General features: G+C 36.5%; 1 protein-coding gene across 2 annotated transcripts; it reads right to left on the reverse strand.

Annotated features, from left to right (window-relative positions):
- Positions 1–1,591: 1,591 nt before the first annotated feature.
- Positions 1,592–19,409, reverse strand: LOC127630190 (phospholipid scramblase 2-like). 2 transcript variants are annotated; one of them, XM_052107770.1, is made up of 9 exons: positions 19,212–19,409; positions 18,372–18,450; positions 12,783–12,992; positions 11,770–11,834; positions 11,642–11,684; positions 10,895–11,115; positions 7,756–7,917; positions 7,402–7,563; positions 1,592–4,662 (listed from the first exon to the last, which is right to left on the reverse strand). In XM_052107770.1, exons 2-9 carry the CDS (start codon positions 18,382–18,384, stop codon positions 4,603–4,605), a joined length of 936 nt encoding a protein of 311 aa, XP_051963730.1. In that variant the 5' UTR covers positions 18,385–18,450; positions 19,212–19,409; the 3' UTR covers positions 1,592–4,602. The 2 variants fall into 2 exon arrangements, with proteins under 2 accessions (XP_051963730.1, XP_051963659.1); XM_052107699.1 differs by having other exon boundaries at positions 19,218–19,408.
- Between the last annotated feature and the right edge of the window lie 1,446 nt (positions 19,410–20,855).

A 20,855-nucleotide genomic window follows, 5' to 3' on the forward strand; every position in this document is an offset into this window, starting at 1 on the left:
TAAGATGTAAAAGTGGAGATTTAGAGGGGGAAAAAAAGGTTTCACACCCACACCTATTATATCGCTTCTGGAGATATGGTATTTTGTTAATGTGATTTTTGGATCTACAAAGGTCGGATCAACATTCACTAGCATTGTGAGGACCAACAGAGTTTAAATATTCTTCAAAAATGTTTCTTGTGTTCAGCTGACGAAAGAGAGCAAAACACATCCGGGATGGCATGAGGGTTAGTACATTATGACATTATTGTCATGTTTGGGGAACTATCCCTTTAATATTCACCAGGCTGATCCAGAAGGTATATTTAAGCTTGTCTGTGTATTGAATGCATTTAGATTATTTATTTACATGTAATGTGTCTGACACAGACACTGTAAAGTGTTACTGTAAAGTTTTTTTTTTTATCAAATCACATTAAATTCCCCTTAAAATAAACTCAGCAAAAAAAAAAAAAAAAAAAAAGGCCTCACTTTTATCTGCTTTTATTTTCAGCAAACTTAACATGTGCAAATATTTGTATGATCCAAAAAAAAAGTCAACAACTAAGACAGACATGTGACCAACAGAAATGTGAAAATGAATAACAAACTTGACAGTGAAGAGCACTTTCTGCCTATCCTGTCTGGTCCAGCGAAGTTGGGTTTATGCCCATAGGCGACGTTGTTACCAGTGATGTCTGGTAAGGACTTGCCTTACAACAGGCCTACAAGTCCTCAGTCCAGCCTCTCTCAGCCTGTTGCGGACAGTCTGAGCACTGATGGAGGGATTGTGCGCTCCTGGTGTAACTTGGGCAGTTGTTGTTGCCATCCTGTACCTGTCCCGCAGGTGTGATATTCGGATGTACCGATCCCACGCAGGTGTACACATGGTCTGCCACTGCGAGGACGATCATCTGTCCTTCCTGTCTCCCTGTAGTGCTGTCTCAGGTGTCTCACAGTACGGACATTACAATTTATTGCCCTGGCCACAGCTGCAGCATCCATACAGCATGTCAAAGGCACATTCATGCAGATGAGCAGGGACCCTGGGCATCTTTCTTTTGGTGTTTTTCAGATACAGTAGAAAGGTCTCTTTAGTGTCCTAAGTTTTTATAACTGTGACCTTTATTGCCTACCTTCTGTAAGCTGTTAGTGTCTTAATGACTGTTCCACAGGTGAATGTTCATTAATTGTTTATGGTTCATTGAACAAGCATGGAAAACATTGTTTAAACCCTTTACAATAAAGATCTGTAAAGTTATTTGGATTTTTACAAAAATGATCTTTAAAATACAGTGTCCTGAAAAAGGGACTTTTTTTGTTGTTGCTGAGTTTAGTTTTATATATAGCATTCCTTGTGGTCTGTATTCATATTATGACTGAGTAAGGTCTAGTATGAGGTCAAAAGTGTACGTGTTGTTGCTCAACCTTCTCTTATACCTAGCATAAAGAAAGACCTCATGAGTTGGCCAAGACCAAAAAAAACAAGCTAAACTCATTTGACTGTTCAGGAAGAGAATAACCAACCTCAAAAAACCTCTCACTCCATCCGTAAACAAAACAAAGATATACAGTATTACCCCAAAATAAAATTCACCCACTGTCACACAAACCAGCTTAACAACATTGTCTTTATTAAGTTTAATGTTACACTGATATTGCAGATTATAGAAAAAACAAACACATTTACAAGAACACATGTATATATATTGTAGTCCAGGGTAAGTTGCCATACAAGTTATAATGATGACTACAACTTTAAAACACTAAGGTTTTGAGTCAATAGTCCAAATGTATGTTTCTGGTGATGGTTTTGGTTTCAAACATCTTGTTCGAAACCCTCTTCCTCTATCCTATTACAAAACCCACTACCCATAAGCAGTTGAGTGAACAAGTGAACACAAAACCACTAGCCAACTTTCCGGCAATGGTCAATTAATTTGCTTCCAATTTAGGAATGTTTTGAACTAGGTGTGTCAAAACCAACATATGAAACCACTGAAAAACTTTCTGGACTTTTGACTCAATACTCCACAGTTAGTGAGACTATTTTATAGAAATAAAATGCCAACACAAATACATGAACATACATTATATATACACACAGGCGGCCAAAAGTTTGGAATAATGTACAGATCTTGTTCTTATGGAAGTAAATGGGTACTTTTATTCACCAAAGTGGCATTCAACTGATCACAATGTGTAGTCAGGACATTAACAATATGAAAAACAACTTCTTAAACTACTTCAAAGAGTTCTCATCAAAGAATCCTCCACTTGCAGCAATGACAGCTTTGCAGATCATTGTTATTCTAGCTGTCAGTTTGTCCAGATACTCAGGTGACATTTCACCCCACACTTCCTGTAGCACTTGTCATAGATGTCTTATCGGGCACTTCACGCACCTTACAGTCAAGCTGATCCCACAAAAGCTCAATGATCCCACAAAAGCTCATAACACACCTTTCCAATTATCTGTTGTCCAATATCTGTTCTTTGCCCACTCTGACCTTTTCTTTTTCTGTTTCAAAAGTGGCTTTTTCTTTACAATTCTTCCCATAAGGCCTGCACCCCTGAGTCTTCTCTTTACTGTTGTACATGAAACTGGTGTTGAGCGGGTAGAATTCAATGAAGCTGTCAGCTGAGGACATGTGAGGTGTCTATTTCTCAAACTAGAGACTCTGATGTACTTATCCTCTTGTTTTGTTTTGTACATCTGACCTTCCACATCTCTTTCTGTCCTTGTTAGAGCCAGTTGTCCTTTGTCTTTGAAGACTTTAGTGTACACATGTGTATGAAATCTTCAGTTTTTTGGCAGTTTCAAGCATTAGCCTTCATTCCTCAAAACAATGATTGACTGACGAGTTTCTAAAGAAAGCTGTTAAGACATGCCAGTCTATTGCATACTGAGGCAACTCAAAAACAAACAGACAATGTTAAGCTTAATTTAATGAATCAAATAGCTTTCAGCTGTGTTTGATATGATGGCAAGTGGTTTTCTAGTACCAAATTAGTAATTTATCATGATTACTAAAGGATAATGTGTTGGAGTGATGGCTGCAGGAAATGGCTTTTTTCAATTAGTGATGCTGTTTTTTTTACATCAGTAATGTCCTGACTATACTTTGTGATCAGTTGAATGACATTTTGGTGAATTAAAGTACCACTTTCCTTCCGAAACAGCAAAATCTGTACATTATTCCAAACTTTTGGCCGCCATTGTAAATATATACCAACAGGAATATTGGAAGTAGTTGGCACGTGGATTTATTCATTCATATTAACCTTTGAGCATACAATGAGAAGTAAATGCTTCCTAATGGAGGTGTTGACATTAATTGCCATGGAAAACAACTAGCCCAAGTGTAATACATTTATTTAAAGAGTCTGGGTACTTCCAATCTGAAGTGCAGATCTTGTAATTCTATCACTACATATTTTGATTAGAATTGCATTGATTATCCTTTATATATTTTAACAAATGATTAACATTATTTTGAAAAACATTATCTTGATTTTAATTAAATGGAGCCAGTGAAGAGAATGAGATTTTGAAACCTTTGTCAATGGTCTGACAAATGTTGGAATGAAACTTCTCAAATAACCCCAAAAGGGAGTTGGCAAGTAAATGAGCATTAAAAAGATGAATTCCCATATTTTAACCATTTTCAAATGTGTTTCTTTCTGTTCAATGGTTATTACTAAATCTTGCCCATTGCTGTGGTGCAATGGCATATTCACCCATATGATTACCAAAGCCAGTCTGTATTAAAGTCTGTTGAGAACGAGATAAATGTTCATGTGGTATTTTTTTCTTCTTCAGATAAATACAGAATAATCAGTTGTTTTTGGATGCTGTATAAAGCTTTTTATTCAATCCTTTAACATGAATTCTCATTTGTTTGTTGTTTATGGATATAAATGGACACATATTTAACAGACTTTTTGGAGATTTGAAAAAGACTTGATGGTATACTAGGCTTTGTGAACTGACAAGTGCCTCGTGTTGGACACTATTTATACTCATTGGAACTGTTCAATGCACACAGCTTGTTAATTCTTGTCCGTGGTATTCCTTCTCTAAAATGTGTGTTTTATGTGTGGAGGTTCGGAGTCAAATTCTTTGCATTTAGCACAATAAAACTGAATTTCCTTCATGATAACAGGCAGACAAATACGCTTTGCAGAACATGACATATACTTGAAACAAATAAAAATATTTATACGGTTACTGCTAGAAGTTTATAAAAAAAAAAAAAAACACACACTTCAACAGAACAAATACATTTAAATGTTAGATGTTGGTACACTTGTACAAATTATGTTATTATTGTAGGCCATAATCGTTTGAAAGGCACACAATGAGCAGGCGATCATGATACACAATTGGTCATTGTAAATATTGCACTGCAAGTGAACTATAAAAATGACTTTAAATGTGTCCTTTGGTTTAACTCCAGTGGGAGCTGATTATAGGCTTTGGTTACCTAATAAAATGGAATTAATGGAGCTCAGATTTATAAGATGTCATCCACTGAATGTCAGGTATTTCATCAAGATTTTCAAAATGATGTGGATTTACAAAAGATATTTTGCAAGTAAAAGTAACATCCTTCTCACTCTCTAAGAGAACACAGTATTCCTCTGGTTGGTGTCTCCAACTTTTTCAAAGAAAATGAAATCCTATGAGAAGAGAGAGAACAAAGATCCATGAGACAGACATCTATAGTGGGAAAGATTGCATTCTAGTGTGTGATTTTTGGTGCACTACACAATTTTTTTTATACAGTGGTGCTCATCACATCAATCCCTTGCAAAATCTGTAAGTAGTTTAGAATTTTCAAAAACAAGTTGACCTGGGCAGCCAAGCTTGTTCTGAATATTAATGCATTTAACTTTGTGCAGCTAGCATTTTTATAAAACTCACATATAAAATAGACTTCTACTTCGAATGGTGTAATAGCTTATTTTAATTTTAATATTCAGGTTCAAAAATAAATCACAAATCCAAGGAGTTCTGAATGGATGAATATAATCTTACATACACTTACAAGTGGTGTAAACAGATACACTTGAACAGGCCCAAGTTCAACAATAATGAATTCAATAAAACAAATTCAAAACATATTCCTTGCGTTGTCATGCAAAATAACAATTACTTGTTTATTTCCGACGTGTTAAGCATCTCCTCGATGGCCTTTTTTAAATGATCGGCTGTATGAGACCCACGAAACTGGTGTGCATTTAATACTGCACGCTTCATCAAAAGGAGGAATCATTCCAGTGTGCAGTGAGGCCGAGTAATGACATGGGGCAAACTTCAGAGCTCCATATGTCAGTTGTAAAATTATCAGCGGTCACATTATTTTTTTAATCACCTCATATGTTGTCACAAACCTTACTGTACAGCTCTGATAATGTGGTGTTATTTTCACTTTCTTTGTAATCTTTTTGGCCTTTTCGCTCTCAATGATATTATCCCTTCCTTTAAAAGTTTTGTCTAGTGTTTGTTGCTTCGGCACAGCAGCCTTTTCCGGTGTTGTTTTAGTGAACTCGCCGTATTCCATTGCATGCTTAGTTTTAAGATGTTGTATCAAATTGGTTGTATTGAACGCTTCTCTATTGCTACCGCCTTGCAATCGGATTGCATATATTGGAAGTGGGTGTTGAACAGTCTTCACTTTCTTGTTTAAAATATTTCCACACTGCTGACATTTTTGCCATGGGGTTGCTAATTCCAAGTTATTAGTCAGTTTACGCTCTGCCGCAAATGAAGGTGATCGGGGTGTCTGTCGATCCCCGATCAGTTATAAAACGCCCATATCGGCTCCGATCCGATACTTGTGATTGGGATCGGGACATCCCTAGATTAGATTGTGTCGGTGATGTGAAATGCAGAGATTGTCGCTACGTGAATCTTAAGACCTGTGTCCAACCGCTCCTGAAGGAATCACCATTATGGGTCTTTGCTGCGTAAAGAGCACCAATCTGCAAACACACGCCATTTTAGTGCATGGAGATTTGTGGGATGCACATCCAGGGCACGAAGCTCCCGTTCCACCACATCCCAAAGATGCTCTATTGGGTTGAGATCTGGTGACTGTGGGGGCCATTTTAGTACAGTGAACTCATTGTCATGTTCAAGAAACCAATTTGAAATGATTCGAGCTTTGTGACATGGTGCATTATCCTGCTGGAAGTAGCCATCAGAGGATGGGTCATAAAGGGATGGACATGGTCAGAAACAATGCTCAGGTAGGCCGTGGCATTTAAACAATGCCCAATTGGCACTAAGGGGCCTAAAGTGTGCCAAGAAAACATCCCCCACACCATTACACCACCACCAGCAGCCTGCACAGTGGTAACAAGGCATGATGGATCCATGTTCTCATTCTGTTTACGCCAAATTCTGACTCTACCATCTGAATGTCTCAACAGAAATCGAGACTCATCAGACCAGGCAACATTTTTCCAGTCTTCAACTGTCCAATTTTGGTGAGCTCTTGCAAATTGTAGCCTCTTTTCCCTATTTGTAGTGGAGATGAGTGGTACCCGTTGGGGTCTTCTGCTGTTGTATCCCATCCGCCTCAAGGTTGTGCGTGTTGTGGCTTCACAAATGCTTTGCTGCATACCTCTGTTGTAACGAGTGGTTATTTCAGGCAAAGTTGCTCTTCTATCAGCTTGAATCAGTCGGCCCATTCTCCTCTGACCTCTAGCATCAACAAGGCATTTTCAGCCCACAGGACTGCCGCGATACTGGATGTTTTTCCCTTTTCACACCATTCTTTGTAAACCATAGAAATGGTTGTGCGTGAAAATCCCAGTAACTGAGCAGATTGTGAAATACTCAGCCTGGCCCATCTGGCACCAACAACCATGCCACGCTCAAAATTGCTTAAATCACCTTTCTTTCCCATTCTGACATTCAGTTTGGAGTTCAGGAGATTGTCTTGACCAGGACCACACCCCTAAATGCATTGAAGCAACTGCCATGTGATTGGTTGATTAGATAATTGCATTAATAAGAAATTGAACAGGTGTTCCTAATAATCCTTTAGGTGAGTGTATATTGTGTGTATTCTATATTGCATGTATTGTATACTGTACATTGTATATTATTTGTACGTATACTGTGTTGTGTATAATTATGTTTATATTAGATATGTAAATTGTGTTGCATAAATTCACGTTCTTGAGTTGACTGACAGGCGATATCTGCATTTAAAAAGGTGAGTGGCTCTTTTAAATGTAAGGCGAGACATTCTTTTATACATCCACCAATTTGTGCGTTTAAATGTATCCCATTAATTTTAAAACAAGTGCTCCAAATTGGGGCCAATTAGTCCCTGCCTGTAAGGCAAAGTGAAGCACTTCAGATCTAACTTGCGAGTCACTAAAATATGCCATTAACTTAATACTTACAATGAGGAAGCAAGCGCCCATAAGTACAGCCTTCATCTTAACATCCATGTCCAGAGGGAATTGGATGCCAAAGTTGTCAGTGTCAGTGAAGACTTCCTTTAAAAGGCCGCTCCATTGCTTACTGATTCGACCAATAGACTGCCCACCATCCTTGCCTTTGAGCTACAGAAAGAAAAAGTCTGTATAACGTTTGCCTGTATAAGCTGTGGACTTTCTGCTTGACTGACTTATTAACAAGAGAACAACTGCAATAAGAACTGGTGTTGATAAATGAACACTAAAATGATACCTGATCAACATAACATTTTTTTTTCTACATGATGTTTGAAAGGTCATGCGATTTCAAAAGGTTACCTCAAAGTTCACATCACTACAGCAGTTACATGCCAAGCAGGGCCCCTCGAGCTTCATCACGGTCTCCTTGTTAGGTCCCTGGATGGAGAATTTTGGATAACAGGGGTGCCAGTCCTGTTTCACATACCCTACGGTCGTTCCTGGGGGTGCCTGTACCTCCAGCTGAAGGTGAAATATACACATCAATTGAGTGAATGAAAGGTACGTAATGCATTGGTACACCTGAACTCTTCTAAACAGAAGGCATCTTAGGCCACGTCCATACCAATCTATTTCTGTCTGTTTTGGCCTGTCTGGAACAGCATTTTTGTCAGTGAAAGTGGAGCTTTTTGAAAAACGCTCTCTCCTGTATCAATTTTAAAAACGCTGTCTTCACGTTGTAGTGTGGCCTGGGAAAACGGAGATACTGTATCTGAAAATTAAAGCGGCGCTGTTTTGCCTGATATTCACTTTAATATTATTATGTTAAATGTTACTTTGTACTAGGGCTGGGACGATTCATAGACGTAATCGATTACAGAAATATGTCGATTTGCATAACATGCGTCGGTGCATCGCAATTGAGTAATTAAAAATAGCAGCACCCGGTATAAGCATGGATTCCCCGAAGAACAAGCTGCAGCTAAAAAAAAAAAACTTGCCCACGGTTATGTAAAGCATGCAAGTATTTTAGCCAGAGACCCAACAATGTGGTGCTGTGTAAGATATGCAAATTGGAAATGGCTTATCACAGCAGTACAACCGACATGAACGAACACTTCAAGTGAAAGCATCCCGGAGCGCTTATCAAGAAGACTGCACCGTAAGTCCGGTTTACTTTTTGTCCCCACCCAAGCAAACATGATATAGTATTACAACACGTTTTTTCTGTTAGTAGTCGTCATTTAAAATAGATTTTCTAAATGTTTCCTCATCGCCCCCATGTTAAAAGCAATTTCTGCACCGCTGCTAACATAACTTTACACCATGCGTCATCTAATTTTATTATTTGGCCTTTTATTTATATTTTTAGTTTTCTTTAACGGCCATGTATGAGTGAGAAAATGGCGTAAGCTGTGTGACTGTCACAGTCTGTAAATCATTTCAGTTATATTCCTTGCCCCACTGAGATCTAATTCAGATTGCAATAGTTTTAGTTATTCCTGTTAGAAAAAAAGTTAACTGTTGCTCAAATTGCATTAATTTTACTGTAAGATAAGGGGGAGGGATAGAGGAGGAGAGGTGGAATGTGGAGGAAAAGAAGGAGGGGGAGAGATTGTGTGTATGTGGCAAGTCGGGTGTGTGCATTACTGAGAGTTGATTAAGAATGCACAAGTTTTAGTTATTCCTATTAGAAAAGCATTCCAATGGTTACTCAAATTGCACTAATTCTACTGTAAAATGATTTTATGTTGGACTGCTAAACTCGAAGTTGCACGATGTTTTGATATTCCTCCTGAAAGTGACTTGAATTTTACATTTTGTTTAATTTATTTTGTTGTTGGATTGCTAAAATGTAGAATGCTTTTTCCTTTTACTCGAATTTAACAAGTTCTTAAAATCGCTCCAAAATAAAATTATTGTTGGACTGTAAAATGGAGATTACCAGTTAAGACCGGGCTATTTTTGTTGCAGAATAAAGCCTTGCAGTGCACACTTAGTTTTTGTACATTTGTTTAAGAGAAGATAATTTAATAAAATATTGAAATATTAATGAGACAAGTATTTTTTATGTTTATTTTGGGTTAATTAATTGTTATATTAATAAAAGTAATAATCATTTAAAAAAAAAAAAAGAAATCTGCAAATTAGTCATTAGATTAATCGACTAATCGGAAAAAGAATCATTATATTAATCAATCAATTAGGTGCAGCCCTAATTTGTACAACATTCACATTGCATTCCTTCAAAAGGTGAAGGGACGTTTACTCGGAATTGGTGTCTGATGACGGAACAGTCAATTGTTTCAAACCGTACATGCAACAGTGATTTTTCACATGCGCATTAAGGGAATTTAAGCGCATTTATTTGTTGCAGTGTGGACGAGCAAGTTTTGGAAAATGCTTGAAAATGGCAATGTGGATGTAGAACATTTTCAAATGCAGACATATCCTTAGAGTAACAGATGGTTTAGCAGAAGAGACAGTTTAAGGTCTTTTTTAGTCCGACCACTAGGCTACTCGATAGTTTGAAATATCAATTCCTAATTAATACCAATGCCCAAATTGTCTTCTAGGCTAACAGATGCGTGAATATTCAAACTAATAAACAAAATAAATGTTGAGTGAAGACTGCAAAACCATGTCTGTAGGTCGACTGTCTCTCTCTATGAGACTATGCCATTTATAACGCAAAATCACACACACTGCCATGCAAGGAGTATATTGTTGTAATAACACAGCATGTACTTAGATGACTAAACTAGCCAAAACCTAACAATATAAGGTTGTTTTTATAAACAAAATGACTGTATAATCTTAAAATGAAAAAGTAAATCAAATTCCAGCGAGTAATGCCTTAAGGCGTTCATGGCATGCCTTTTTTTTTTTAAATAATTTTAATGTTCCCTGAGGTTTCCTTAAATTAGTTAAGTTTTTTTTGCAAAACAAACAAAAAGTAGTAATATTTGTAAAACATGATAATTTTCCACCCTCATTTTGACCCTTTGTCAGAAACAATCTGTTTTGCTGCAGCTTCTCCTTTAAGACTTCATGGTAAACGCCCACTGTTCTGATTGGCTCTCTGCTCTTGACTGAACTGCTCGCTCCTAAACATCTTATTGGCTATAGAAATGATAAGGTAAAGTAGGAGTTGATGTGTTGTGTAGGCGGTCAAATGCAAATGTCTAACACAGAGTGACATCACAATGAGGAGGAAGTAGAGAATGAGTTGTTTTGGCAGCATAGTTTCAACAAATGCTCTTTTTGCCATGAGGAGGAAGTTTTGAGTTCTGAAACTTTCAGTATGTTTTATAGTACAATGACGTCTTATAGGTTTAAAGATAAAGGAAAATTAGATTTCTCACGTCATGACCCATTTAAGGGCACAGTGTAACACTGTATTAATTGTTATAGAAATATGTTCACATTTTGTTTCTTGCAACTTCCGAAATCATTTGATGTTAAACATTATCATTGATATGACTTGAGTCTGTTTTACCTCTTGCAGACAGCAGGGGCACCAACAGCTGGCACAACGGAAAGGTCTGATCAGCCGTATGACCTCTCGGTCCGTGTTATCTTTGATCTTCATATCAAAGCTGCGCAATGCACCACAGCAGTTGCGTGTGCAGCAGTCATTCTTTTCTTTGGCGGAGTAGATCTTTTGGCCGAGGCTATTTTTGATCTCATACTGGTTGTTGGTCTCAAAGCCAATGATTGCTGCATGGAACCAAAGAATATGCAGAAAAGTTACAAAATTAAATATTTAAAACCTGGGGAGTTTGGATCAAAGTTTTTTTTTCCAAATATAACTAAGAGTGCTTTAGGTTTAAATGAAATACAATTAGAAAAAAAACATGGAGTAACATTGTTCCAAAACGGTGATAATCAACAAAATAAAAATACATTTAAAATCAATTACTTTACCGATGTACTGTAACAAAGCTCATCATTAAATAGAAAAAAGTTTTTTTTTTTCCTCTTGCTTTATTATGAATTTTAAATGTTATTAAAACATGTTTTAAGGTGAATAATATGCCCATGACTTTGCTTCAAGGGTTAAATTCTAAGCAAAACAATGCTTTATAATATTTTATACGATTTTTGAAATATATATATTTTTTTTTATTAAATACAAAAGAAAAACTAGACAAGCTTTATTTGATATATATATATATATATATATATATATATATATATATAGTGCATTAAAATGATGTAAACATCTTCATATAGAAGCACTTACCCTCTAACAACTCCACTTTCTGGTGAATGAGGATCTGGTCAATCTGAAATGCACAAAGAAATACTAGCAACAAGACATTACATTTACAGAGCACTTAATTTTAATGTGGTGAGAAAGATATGATCTACCTGAGTGAGGTACTCCAGGCCAGGTGGTACTCCAGCAGGCACCGACAGTGGTACAGGAGCAGGACCTAGAGAAGTTTGCGAGAAAGACAGAGATACACAGTCATCATCAGTCAGCTTGCATCATCCAGCAATACCATGCTTGCATTGTTTTCATGTTCATTAGAATTGATTAACTAAATGAATCTCACATTTAATTCTGCAAAGTAGACTTAACTTTGACAAGTCTTCCAATATTTCACAATGTACAGTCCGTTTTAGCTGAGAGCCCTACTACTTCAAGTATTTTCAAATAAAGAAAATATGATTGGTTAAATAAAACTTCTGTATACGGTTGAGCGCATAGGTTTGCATACCCCTTTCAGAATCTATACAAATATAGGAGATTAGATCTTTTTTTGTCTGTTTTTAGTACTGCCCTTCAAAAATTACATAAATATTTACATACCCAAAAAGAAAATGATAATCTACTCAAACCATCTTGTTCAAAAGTTTGCATCCCTATGATTCTTAATATTGTGTGTTGCCTTTGAGCAACAATGAATGTTTGCACCTTTTGTAATAGTTGGGCATTATTATATTGCAATAGTCCCTAAATTGTCCTAAATGTCAAAGCTGGATCTGTTAGGAAGTCAAATGTGCAGAAGATGCTGGAAAGGCAAAGATCATGCAGAAACTGGAGGATTTTTCTTAAGAACAGTGGGCCACTTCACTGCACAAAACAAAGCAAGGACTCATGCACAGCAATTACAAAAGATACAAACAATCATTGATCATCGAGAAAGCAACACACCATATTAGAAACCAAGGGGAATATACACTTTTGAACAGGATTATTTGTGCAAATTCAGTAATTATTTTTGTCTTGGGAGTATCTTTTGTAAATAGTGGTTATGTCAAATGGTATGATAAGAGCAGCACTAAATAAAAAACAAAAATGTTACGATACCTATTTTTTAGATTCTTATGCGCTCATATATATATATATTTATTTATTTATTTATCTATATGCTCACTTCCATATGGCTGGCCCTGGTGAGATGCTGGACTAGTTGGACCAGGTTGATACAAGACTGGCTGATCTGGAACTTGCTGGTACCCCACTTGGAACCCTGCAGGTGGGGCAGCATGCCCAGGATCTCCGTAACCTCCCATTGGATAGGGGGGCATGGATTGTCCGCCTACCTGGGTCATGGGATATGGAGGCTGGTTAGGGGATGGATAACCTGGAAGAAAATATAAAAGGAAAAGAGTGCAAAGTGTAATCTTCGAAAGGACTATTACAGTAATAATGTTTTTTTGGCTTCACTCGGACAGGAAATATTAACACAAAGTGTAATGTAAAGTTGATATACAATCAGCAAATTATTAACCATGATATACAGTAGTTGGTCTTGGCATTTTTCCTATTTGTTGTTTGACAGTCATCACATACAAGTCTGTTGACTGTCATAAACCTTTAATGTGGTGTTACAGTAGGTAATTACCAGGGAAAGTGTGTGAATGCTTTTTTTTTTTTTATTAGTTTGTGTATATTGTTTGGTCAGAATTTAATTCTAAACGCTTCTGTATGAGCCACTCTGTTGTTGATTTTAGATTATTTATTCAATTTTTAATGCCATATCAGCCTTAATGACCATTTTGATTTTGCAGATATTGACATAAAAATGTATTGATTATATATTGATGTATGGCTGGTGATGACAAATGTAAATAACCCAATATGTTGCCTGTATGATAACATATTTATGGGTTATACTGTATCCACAAATATGTCAGCATACATGCAAAATAATTTATATTCCAATTTCCAGAAATGTAATATTTATGCTTAATGTTTTCACTCATACAAACCCATTGCTTGTAGTCATTTTACATATTATAGAGTTTTAAATTAGAGAAGATGCCTTCGTCTATGATTACAGCCATCGTTCATGTCTTTCACAATAGATTACAACTTTTGCACCTCTCCCCCACAAATGTGTTATGTTAAAGATTTGCCATTTTCTGCTGAAATAAACATGTTCTCTACGGTCTAAACTAGAGCCATTTTAACATGGGAGGCCTATTCAAACCATCTTAAACTTACATGGAATATTTAAAATAATTTCCTGCCCATTGAACTTTTGTTTCTTGTGTACACACACACACACACGCACGCACGCACGCGCACGCACGCGCACACGTTTGACTTCATTAATTGATGCTGATTGTTTGTTTTGTACTTTCTTATCCTTAATACCGTAGCTGTACCATATGCATTTTTAACGCATACAAAACACTAAAATGCATTAATAAAAACTACACTTACAGCAGTTGCATTTCTTTGAATTGCATTCCAAATTATTTTTACTTTCACTAAAATTCAAGTTAAAATATTCCATCCTCTTTGTTTACACATTTCAAGTTCAGGAAATGAAATTTATAAAAAGGTACTCAATTCAGTTCTGAATGACACACAACCCTGATATCTTCTTAGTTTTTGCTAAGGTAATAAGGATTAGAAAGTTAAAAAAAAAAAAAAACAATCAGCTCAAATAAATGAATGAAGACTCCTTGGAAGTTTAAGATGTTTCGAATAGGCCTCCAATGCCCTTTTAAATTGATCCATTTTAGACTGCAGTGATTTTTAAATGTATTGGTTTTGTTTGACTACACATTCATGAGTTATTGGTATAATTCCAAATGTGTTTCCATTGTCAACTATACAGTAATTGAAAATATTTTTTTCCATTCACCCATAAACTTTAATCATGAAAAATCATGACAAAACATTCATTTAAAAAGCACTATCATGTTAATAGAGGATGAAAAGTTGCTTTAAAACTTGTCCAGGGACCCACAGGGGGCCACAAAAACAATTCAGGGAAAAAGTTAAAAAGGTGACATTTGACAAAATTACTGTTTCATTCTGCTTTCTAAATTAGTTCATTTCTTCTCTCTTTTGAGAACAGATCGTACTTGTTTTGTATCTTTCAAGGGAGTTTTTTTTTCCCCTCCCTTCAATTTTAAGCAATATTCTCACTGTTTCTCTTCCGGTTTAAACATCTAACATTACTCTTATATTGCGTAGAAAATAGATCACTGACTAATTCAAATGTGATATTTTAAGAAGATTATATTTTATTCAGCAGTATTAATGGGACTTTATACATTAAAATAGCTGGTGTAACAGGGTCCACAAGATGGGCAAGGAGGAGGAGGGGAAACAGGAGAAAAAAAAAATAAAAAATGTAAACAAAACTTTAATGACATAAGTCAATTAAAACAAACACACACAGTGGCTCTCTCTCTCGCTCTCTCTCTCTCTCTCTCTCAGCTGATTAGGACAATTCAGTGCCACGCCCTCCCTGTCACAGCTGGCTATATATTTTAGGAAGGGGGTTCTCCGGAAGGGGATCATATTTGGGGGTCCTTGATGTCAAAGTTTTTGAAAGCCCCTGCTCTAGAATCTACCTATTCTTAAATACCTTTAGGAGTAAACATGCTGGTGTAACTTGATATTTGACAACATTAAGTGCAATATTGAAGTCTAATCCCCTCATTCGATACGTTAAATCCAGAAGAGACACTAAAATGTTGCTTCCAAGATTTCCGCTACCCTAGGATTGGGCACATTATGTCGACTCGCTGACAAGCGGCATCTCATATCAGACATTTTGCATTGGCTTTAATGTGTCTACCTTCCCCTGTGGCACTACTGGAAAATCACGGAATCACTTAGCAGTGTGGGACACCCAGGTTCGGATCCCACGCTAAAACCAGGAAGTAACCGTGTTTGCATAATCAGTGATAAGAGTGATTTGGAGGTTGCATTTTCCCCCTCTGCTATTACCTTTTTCTCTACTGATGGGTAGGTTTGGGTTGGGATACAATTTATAAAATATGCATTCCTCTTCGCTTTATAGCCTGTACAGCTGAAATGACTCACTTCAGGCACCCCTCTGTGAACATTTAGACCGGAAAATGTCTCACCTGTTCCCAACAACACTTACCGCTTTGACCACTGGGCAGTGGTGGTGTTTGGAATTTCAGTAAACACAGACCAATTTTACCAAAATATAGGTCAACCTACTCAATATCTCAGGAATACAATGACTTGGTGCTGAAAATATGTTGAATAGTTTGATCAACTTAACAGAAGCTGAAACACACACACACACACACATATATATATATATATATATATATAAAAAACAGCATAAGTCTTCATTCTGCGGATTTTGATCCATCCTATCCATTCCTGGCAAGTTTCCGCTCTTCAGACTCAAATAATAGCATCTTATATTTATACTTTTCTGGACACACCACTCAAATCACTTTACAGGCCTGCTCTCAGCCACCACCAATATGCTGCATGCACAAAGAGGATGCAACAGCAGCCATAGCGCACCAGAATGTTGACCACAGGCAAATTGATCATTCAGATTTCCAAGCATTAAAAATGTCCCCCAATAATTAATTATTATATCAGCAGCCTTTGCCAAATGTCCAGCAAATATAGTGAGAACGTTTGACATGCATCTTCAATAGGAAAATGGCTTTCATTTATCCCCAATTATCCCATTACGAAGCACATTTAAAAGTCAATTTTACAAGAACAGCCACACCCCTAATTCTGGACATCAAGACCATATAAATTCTTACACATTAGACATTTCTAAAAGCAAGAAAGACAGACATCTAAAACAATCTATGTGTAAAAATTTACAATAATGTCAAATAAACAGAGGAATGTTCCTGCCAAACAAAGTGGTGATCCAAATTCCATTCTTAGACAAAGAATCCTAGCTCTATCCTTGTGAATAACTATAAAACCCACTGGCCATAATCACAAGGGAATATTTAATTAAGAGATTTGGCCAGTGAACTGAATGGATATGATGTGCACTAATGTGACATGCTGCATTCATTATTCTTTTGGTGAAGTTGACTTATCCTGACTGATGAATGGTCTGGGCATTCTTTGAGGACAGATTTTTAGAGAAAAAGGGACAAGCATGTTCAAACTTGCACCATCCTTTGTTGTTTTAAAAGGTATTCTGGTAGGCATTTCTCAAAATGCTTTCGGAGTCGGGGTCAACTGCTACAATGTATCCATTGCATGCCCTTTACATTGCTTTGGATAAAAGCATTTGCCAAATGAATAAATGTAAAATTGAAATGCTGTCTGGAAGACCAAGGAAACACCCAGTGCATCTCTGCCCTTGATCATTTCTGATTTGATTTTCTAGACCTGCCACATGGAATTGCAAGCCACTTCCGACATGCAAGTTTCCTGTTCATAGTTGCAGTGTTTGTAGCTCAAGACTATTTGACCGGTTCATATTTGAAAAGAGTCTTTTCTTATTCAATCAGATTACATTTGAGCCATGCATGCAGATATGCACTTAAAAGGTTCACAAACATGTTCTCTTGTTTGTGCAACTGTTTTGAGTACTGAATCATCTAACAAAATTCTGTATAGCATGTCAATTCTCATCAGCTGCTTTCCAGAAAGGATTTTGAAATAAAGCAATGTTAAACATGTGGACTCATTAACTTTATCCATTTCACATCCAGACAAAAATGTAAATAGTTGATAAACCACAATTAAATATGTAAACGACTCAATCATCACAACAGACTTTATGCACAGATCCCTTCCCACTGAAACCACCCTCACATTTGAATACTCGCTTCAATTTCTTGCAATTCCAGTTTAGTGTTAACTGGGCTTGAGTTATTCTGCAAGACAAAGGTTGAGGAAAGTTTATTTGTATTTTTTTTTGTGACTAGATCTGGCAGGTTTTCTAAGTCATGCATTAGATAAATCACTGACACACAAACATGACTATAAAATTCAATGGTAGTTGAGAAGATCATATGCTTTCAATCCACTCTCTTCACTGAAATACTGTGAAGAGATTCCCAGAATTCTTCAGCTTGCATCCAGTTCCTATTAAAAATACAATTGCTCCAAAGATGACTCCTAATAGGGTTAAGGAAGTCACTTGACTGTCAGTTTATCAGCAAAAAACGGTTCAGTGCGGAGGGGACAGGGAATATTTTAGGGTGAAGAGAGAGTTCTAAAATGATGACAAACAAACATTAATTTGCACTGAAGTGAGAACAGTTTTACATTCACAAGTATGGCTGTATTGCCTAATTGTGTTGGGTACTAAAAGAAAATAAAGAACTAATAAAGCTAAAGCCATAGACAGATGGCAGATATGGGACCAGATGTCATAATCCAAGGGCTCATTCAAAGGCCTTAAAATTGCACAGCCTGTGGAAATCCATAAATGTGGAGCACAGCCACTTTGCATGCTTTTTTTCTTTCTTTCTGGCATTCATTTCACTGACGTCTAGGGGAAATCACATTTTCCACCAGAAGACACACCTTGGTCAATGCAACACACAATAGCACAAATCACATGCCAGGAGGAAATGTATACAGACTTTTGTAGATTTTACCATAATAGTCAGCATATCTCAACAAATCGGTAACAATGGGCCATGCAGGTATTGCAAAGCTCACAAACTTATGCATTTCCACAACTTAAAAACGCACAAACATCATTACACACCTGTTTTAGGAAAACAAAAAGAGAGATTATCTTTACCTGGTCCTGACATGTTGAAGGCAAGAGTGTGATTTTAAAATCAATCAAAAGCAGGATCAGTCAATCAGCAACAGGATCACTGTGTGGGCGAAGAAAATTTAGAAGTTGTGTTTGTTGAAAAGACAAGGGCTGGGAACAAGCAAAACAGGCTCACAAGAACTGAAGTCCAACTTCGAATGACAAGACCAAATGTTAAAGGTTTACACACACTGCAAATGTAAATGCAAAGGAAGAGCTGTAAGAGCCAGATGGAATCTTAAAAGCAGTCCACATTCCTTCTTTAATAAAGAGCTCAATGCAGTGAGAAACACGTTGAAACAATTACACTATGACGTAATACAAGTGGGTGTGGCGACGGACGGCTATACATTTGTTTGCTCTTATCGTGTGCATGGGGTCAAATATCCTCACAAAGACAACGTGGGCATGCAATAGAAAATAATAATATTACATATATATATTAAAATAATAATAATGATGATGATGATGATGATGATGATGATAATGAAAAACTTACGTAATAACACCATCCTCAAACGTGATTAAAAAGCTTTACTCAAATGTCGCAGAAGCTAGTTAAAGTGAACTTCATGAGCACTATATAGTGTGCGAGGAAACTACACACTTTATCATCATCAGCTTGATAAAATATTAGTTATCGTCTATTCACTAATACAATATTATGATAACACTTAGCTTAATGCACTAAAATATTTAAAACATATATATATATAGCCTACAAATATAACACAAATCATGCACAGTGACTTTAAACACAATGATACTCTGTGTTGAGACTTCGAAAAAGGAAGAAAATAATCCCGCATGAAAACAACTCACACTTACATCTCAGCCGATACTCCACAAACAAACAAGCCTCAGGGAACAAATTCTCCACAGAACAGTTGCTGTTTTATCAGTGATTGTAGGATATGGCGGGAAAAGACGCTAAAATGTTTTTATCGTTAAACACTACGCCCAAACACGAAGCGTTCCATTTCTCTATGATTCATTCTCCTCCCACCTTCTGACGCATTTAGATGAGCAGTACAAGACTTCCATTAAGCAACATGGGTTACATGTACAAAAAAATAGGATTATTGCAATGTCAAATAAACTTAAAAGACAAGTGAATCTTTGCTTAGGGTGGTGTCGGTTCTTTTACAATTAGGCTACTCATGCATAGAGCCAATTAGCGCGAAAACCACGTAACACACGGGCCATGAAAAGAAAGAAATTGTGGGTTACTGAGTCGTTGGAAAGGAAGTGAATGGGGGAAATATGTTAATAGGAAAATCCTCACCTTTTCAAAAGTATAGCAACGCGGTGTAAACAATATCTGTGTTAACATAATTTTAGTAAGATAACGTCGCTTTCTAAATTTCCGTGTAAAGTTATTTGATTATCAAATTTTACAGCTTCATTGCCATGATGTCGTTGTCGTAAACACCATAATCCTACAAAAAGCGCTGATTTAACAGATTTGCAGCTCAAACACGTGAGTTTTGACAGAACAATTGATGTAAGCTATTTTCTAAAATTATAACCTTAACAATTATGCCTTTAAACCCTCCCAAATTCCATTGTAAGTGCCTCACCTCACTGGAACATTTATTCAAGCTTTTTAATAAGAAAAGGAAGGATGAATCAAAATGAACATTTTTGTGATAATCTACATAATGCCACAAATGCTGTCGATTAAGTTGAACTTATATTGAACTTGAATATTCCTTTAATGCCATGGGCTTTTCATAATCCTTCGGTTTATACATAATTATTCACTATGCAAATAGCAAGATTTGCTGCATATGCTCAAAGGTAGCGTGCAATGGTGAAAACATAGTTGTGGATTGATTTGTAATCTTTTAGGCATGTCATGGAAATGTGAGGCATTAAAACACAAACATATGTACGTAAATAATGTATCTTTCGACAGGTGGTGACATTGAGCAGGATTCTGTAAAGTCTTAAGGCCTTAAAGGGATAGTTCACACAAAAATTCTCTCGTAGTTCACTCATCCTCTTGGCTTTCCAGATGTGAATGACTTTCTTTCTTCTGCAGAACACAAATTAACATTTTGAGAAGAATATCTCAGCTCTGTAGGTCCTCACAATGCAAGTGAATGGCTGCCGAAATGTTGAAGTTCCAAAATCCATAGAAAAGGAGCATAAAAGTAATCCATAAGACTCCAGTGGTTAAATCCATGTATTCAGACACGATATGACAGGTGTGGGTGAGAAACAGATCAATATTTTAGTCATTTTAACCATAAATTATCCTCCCTGCCCAGTAAGTGGCAAATGTGAATCACCTAAAGCATAAGGAGAATGTGATAGTGATTGACAGAGCAGGGTGGAGAATTTATAGTAAAAAAATTATTAAATATTGATCTGTATCTCACCCACACCTATCATATCGCTTCTTAAGATATGGATTTAACCACATCTAACAAGTCATCTGGAGTACTTTTATGTTGCACTTAT

The sequence above is a fragment of the Xyrauchen texanus genome, chromosome 1, assembly GCF_025860055.1.
Source record: "Xyrauchen texanus isolate HMW12.3.18 chromosome 1, RBS_HiC_50CHRs, whole genome shotgun sequence".
NCBI lineage: Eukaryota > Metazoa > Chordata > Actinopteri > Cypriniformes > Catostomidae > Xyrauchen > Xyrauchen texanus.

Excerpts from the sequence above, each read along its gene's own strand:
- LOC127630190 (XM_052107770.1), bottom strand. Across the intron at positions 7,918-10,894 it reads GCCCCTGCTGTCTGCAAGAG|CTGGAGGTACAGGCACCCCC; the intron begins GTAAAACAGACT and ends TTTCACCTTCAG. Across the intron at positions 4,663-7,401 it reads TGGGCGCTTGCTTCCTCATT|GATTTCATTTTCTTTGAAAA; the intron begins GTAAGTATTAAG and ends CTCTTCTCATAG.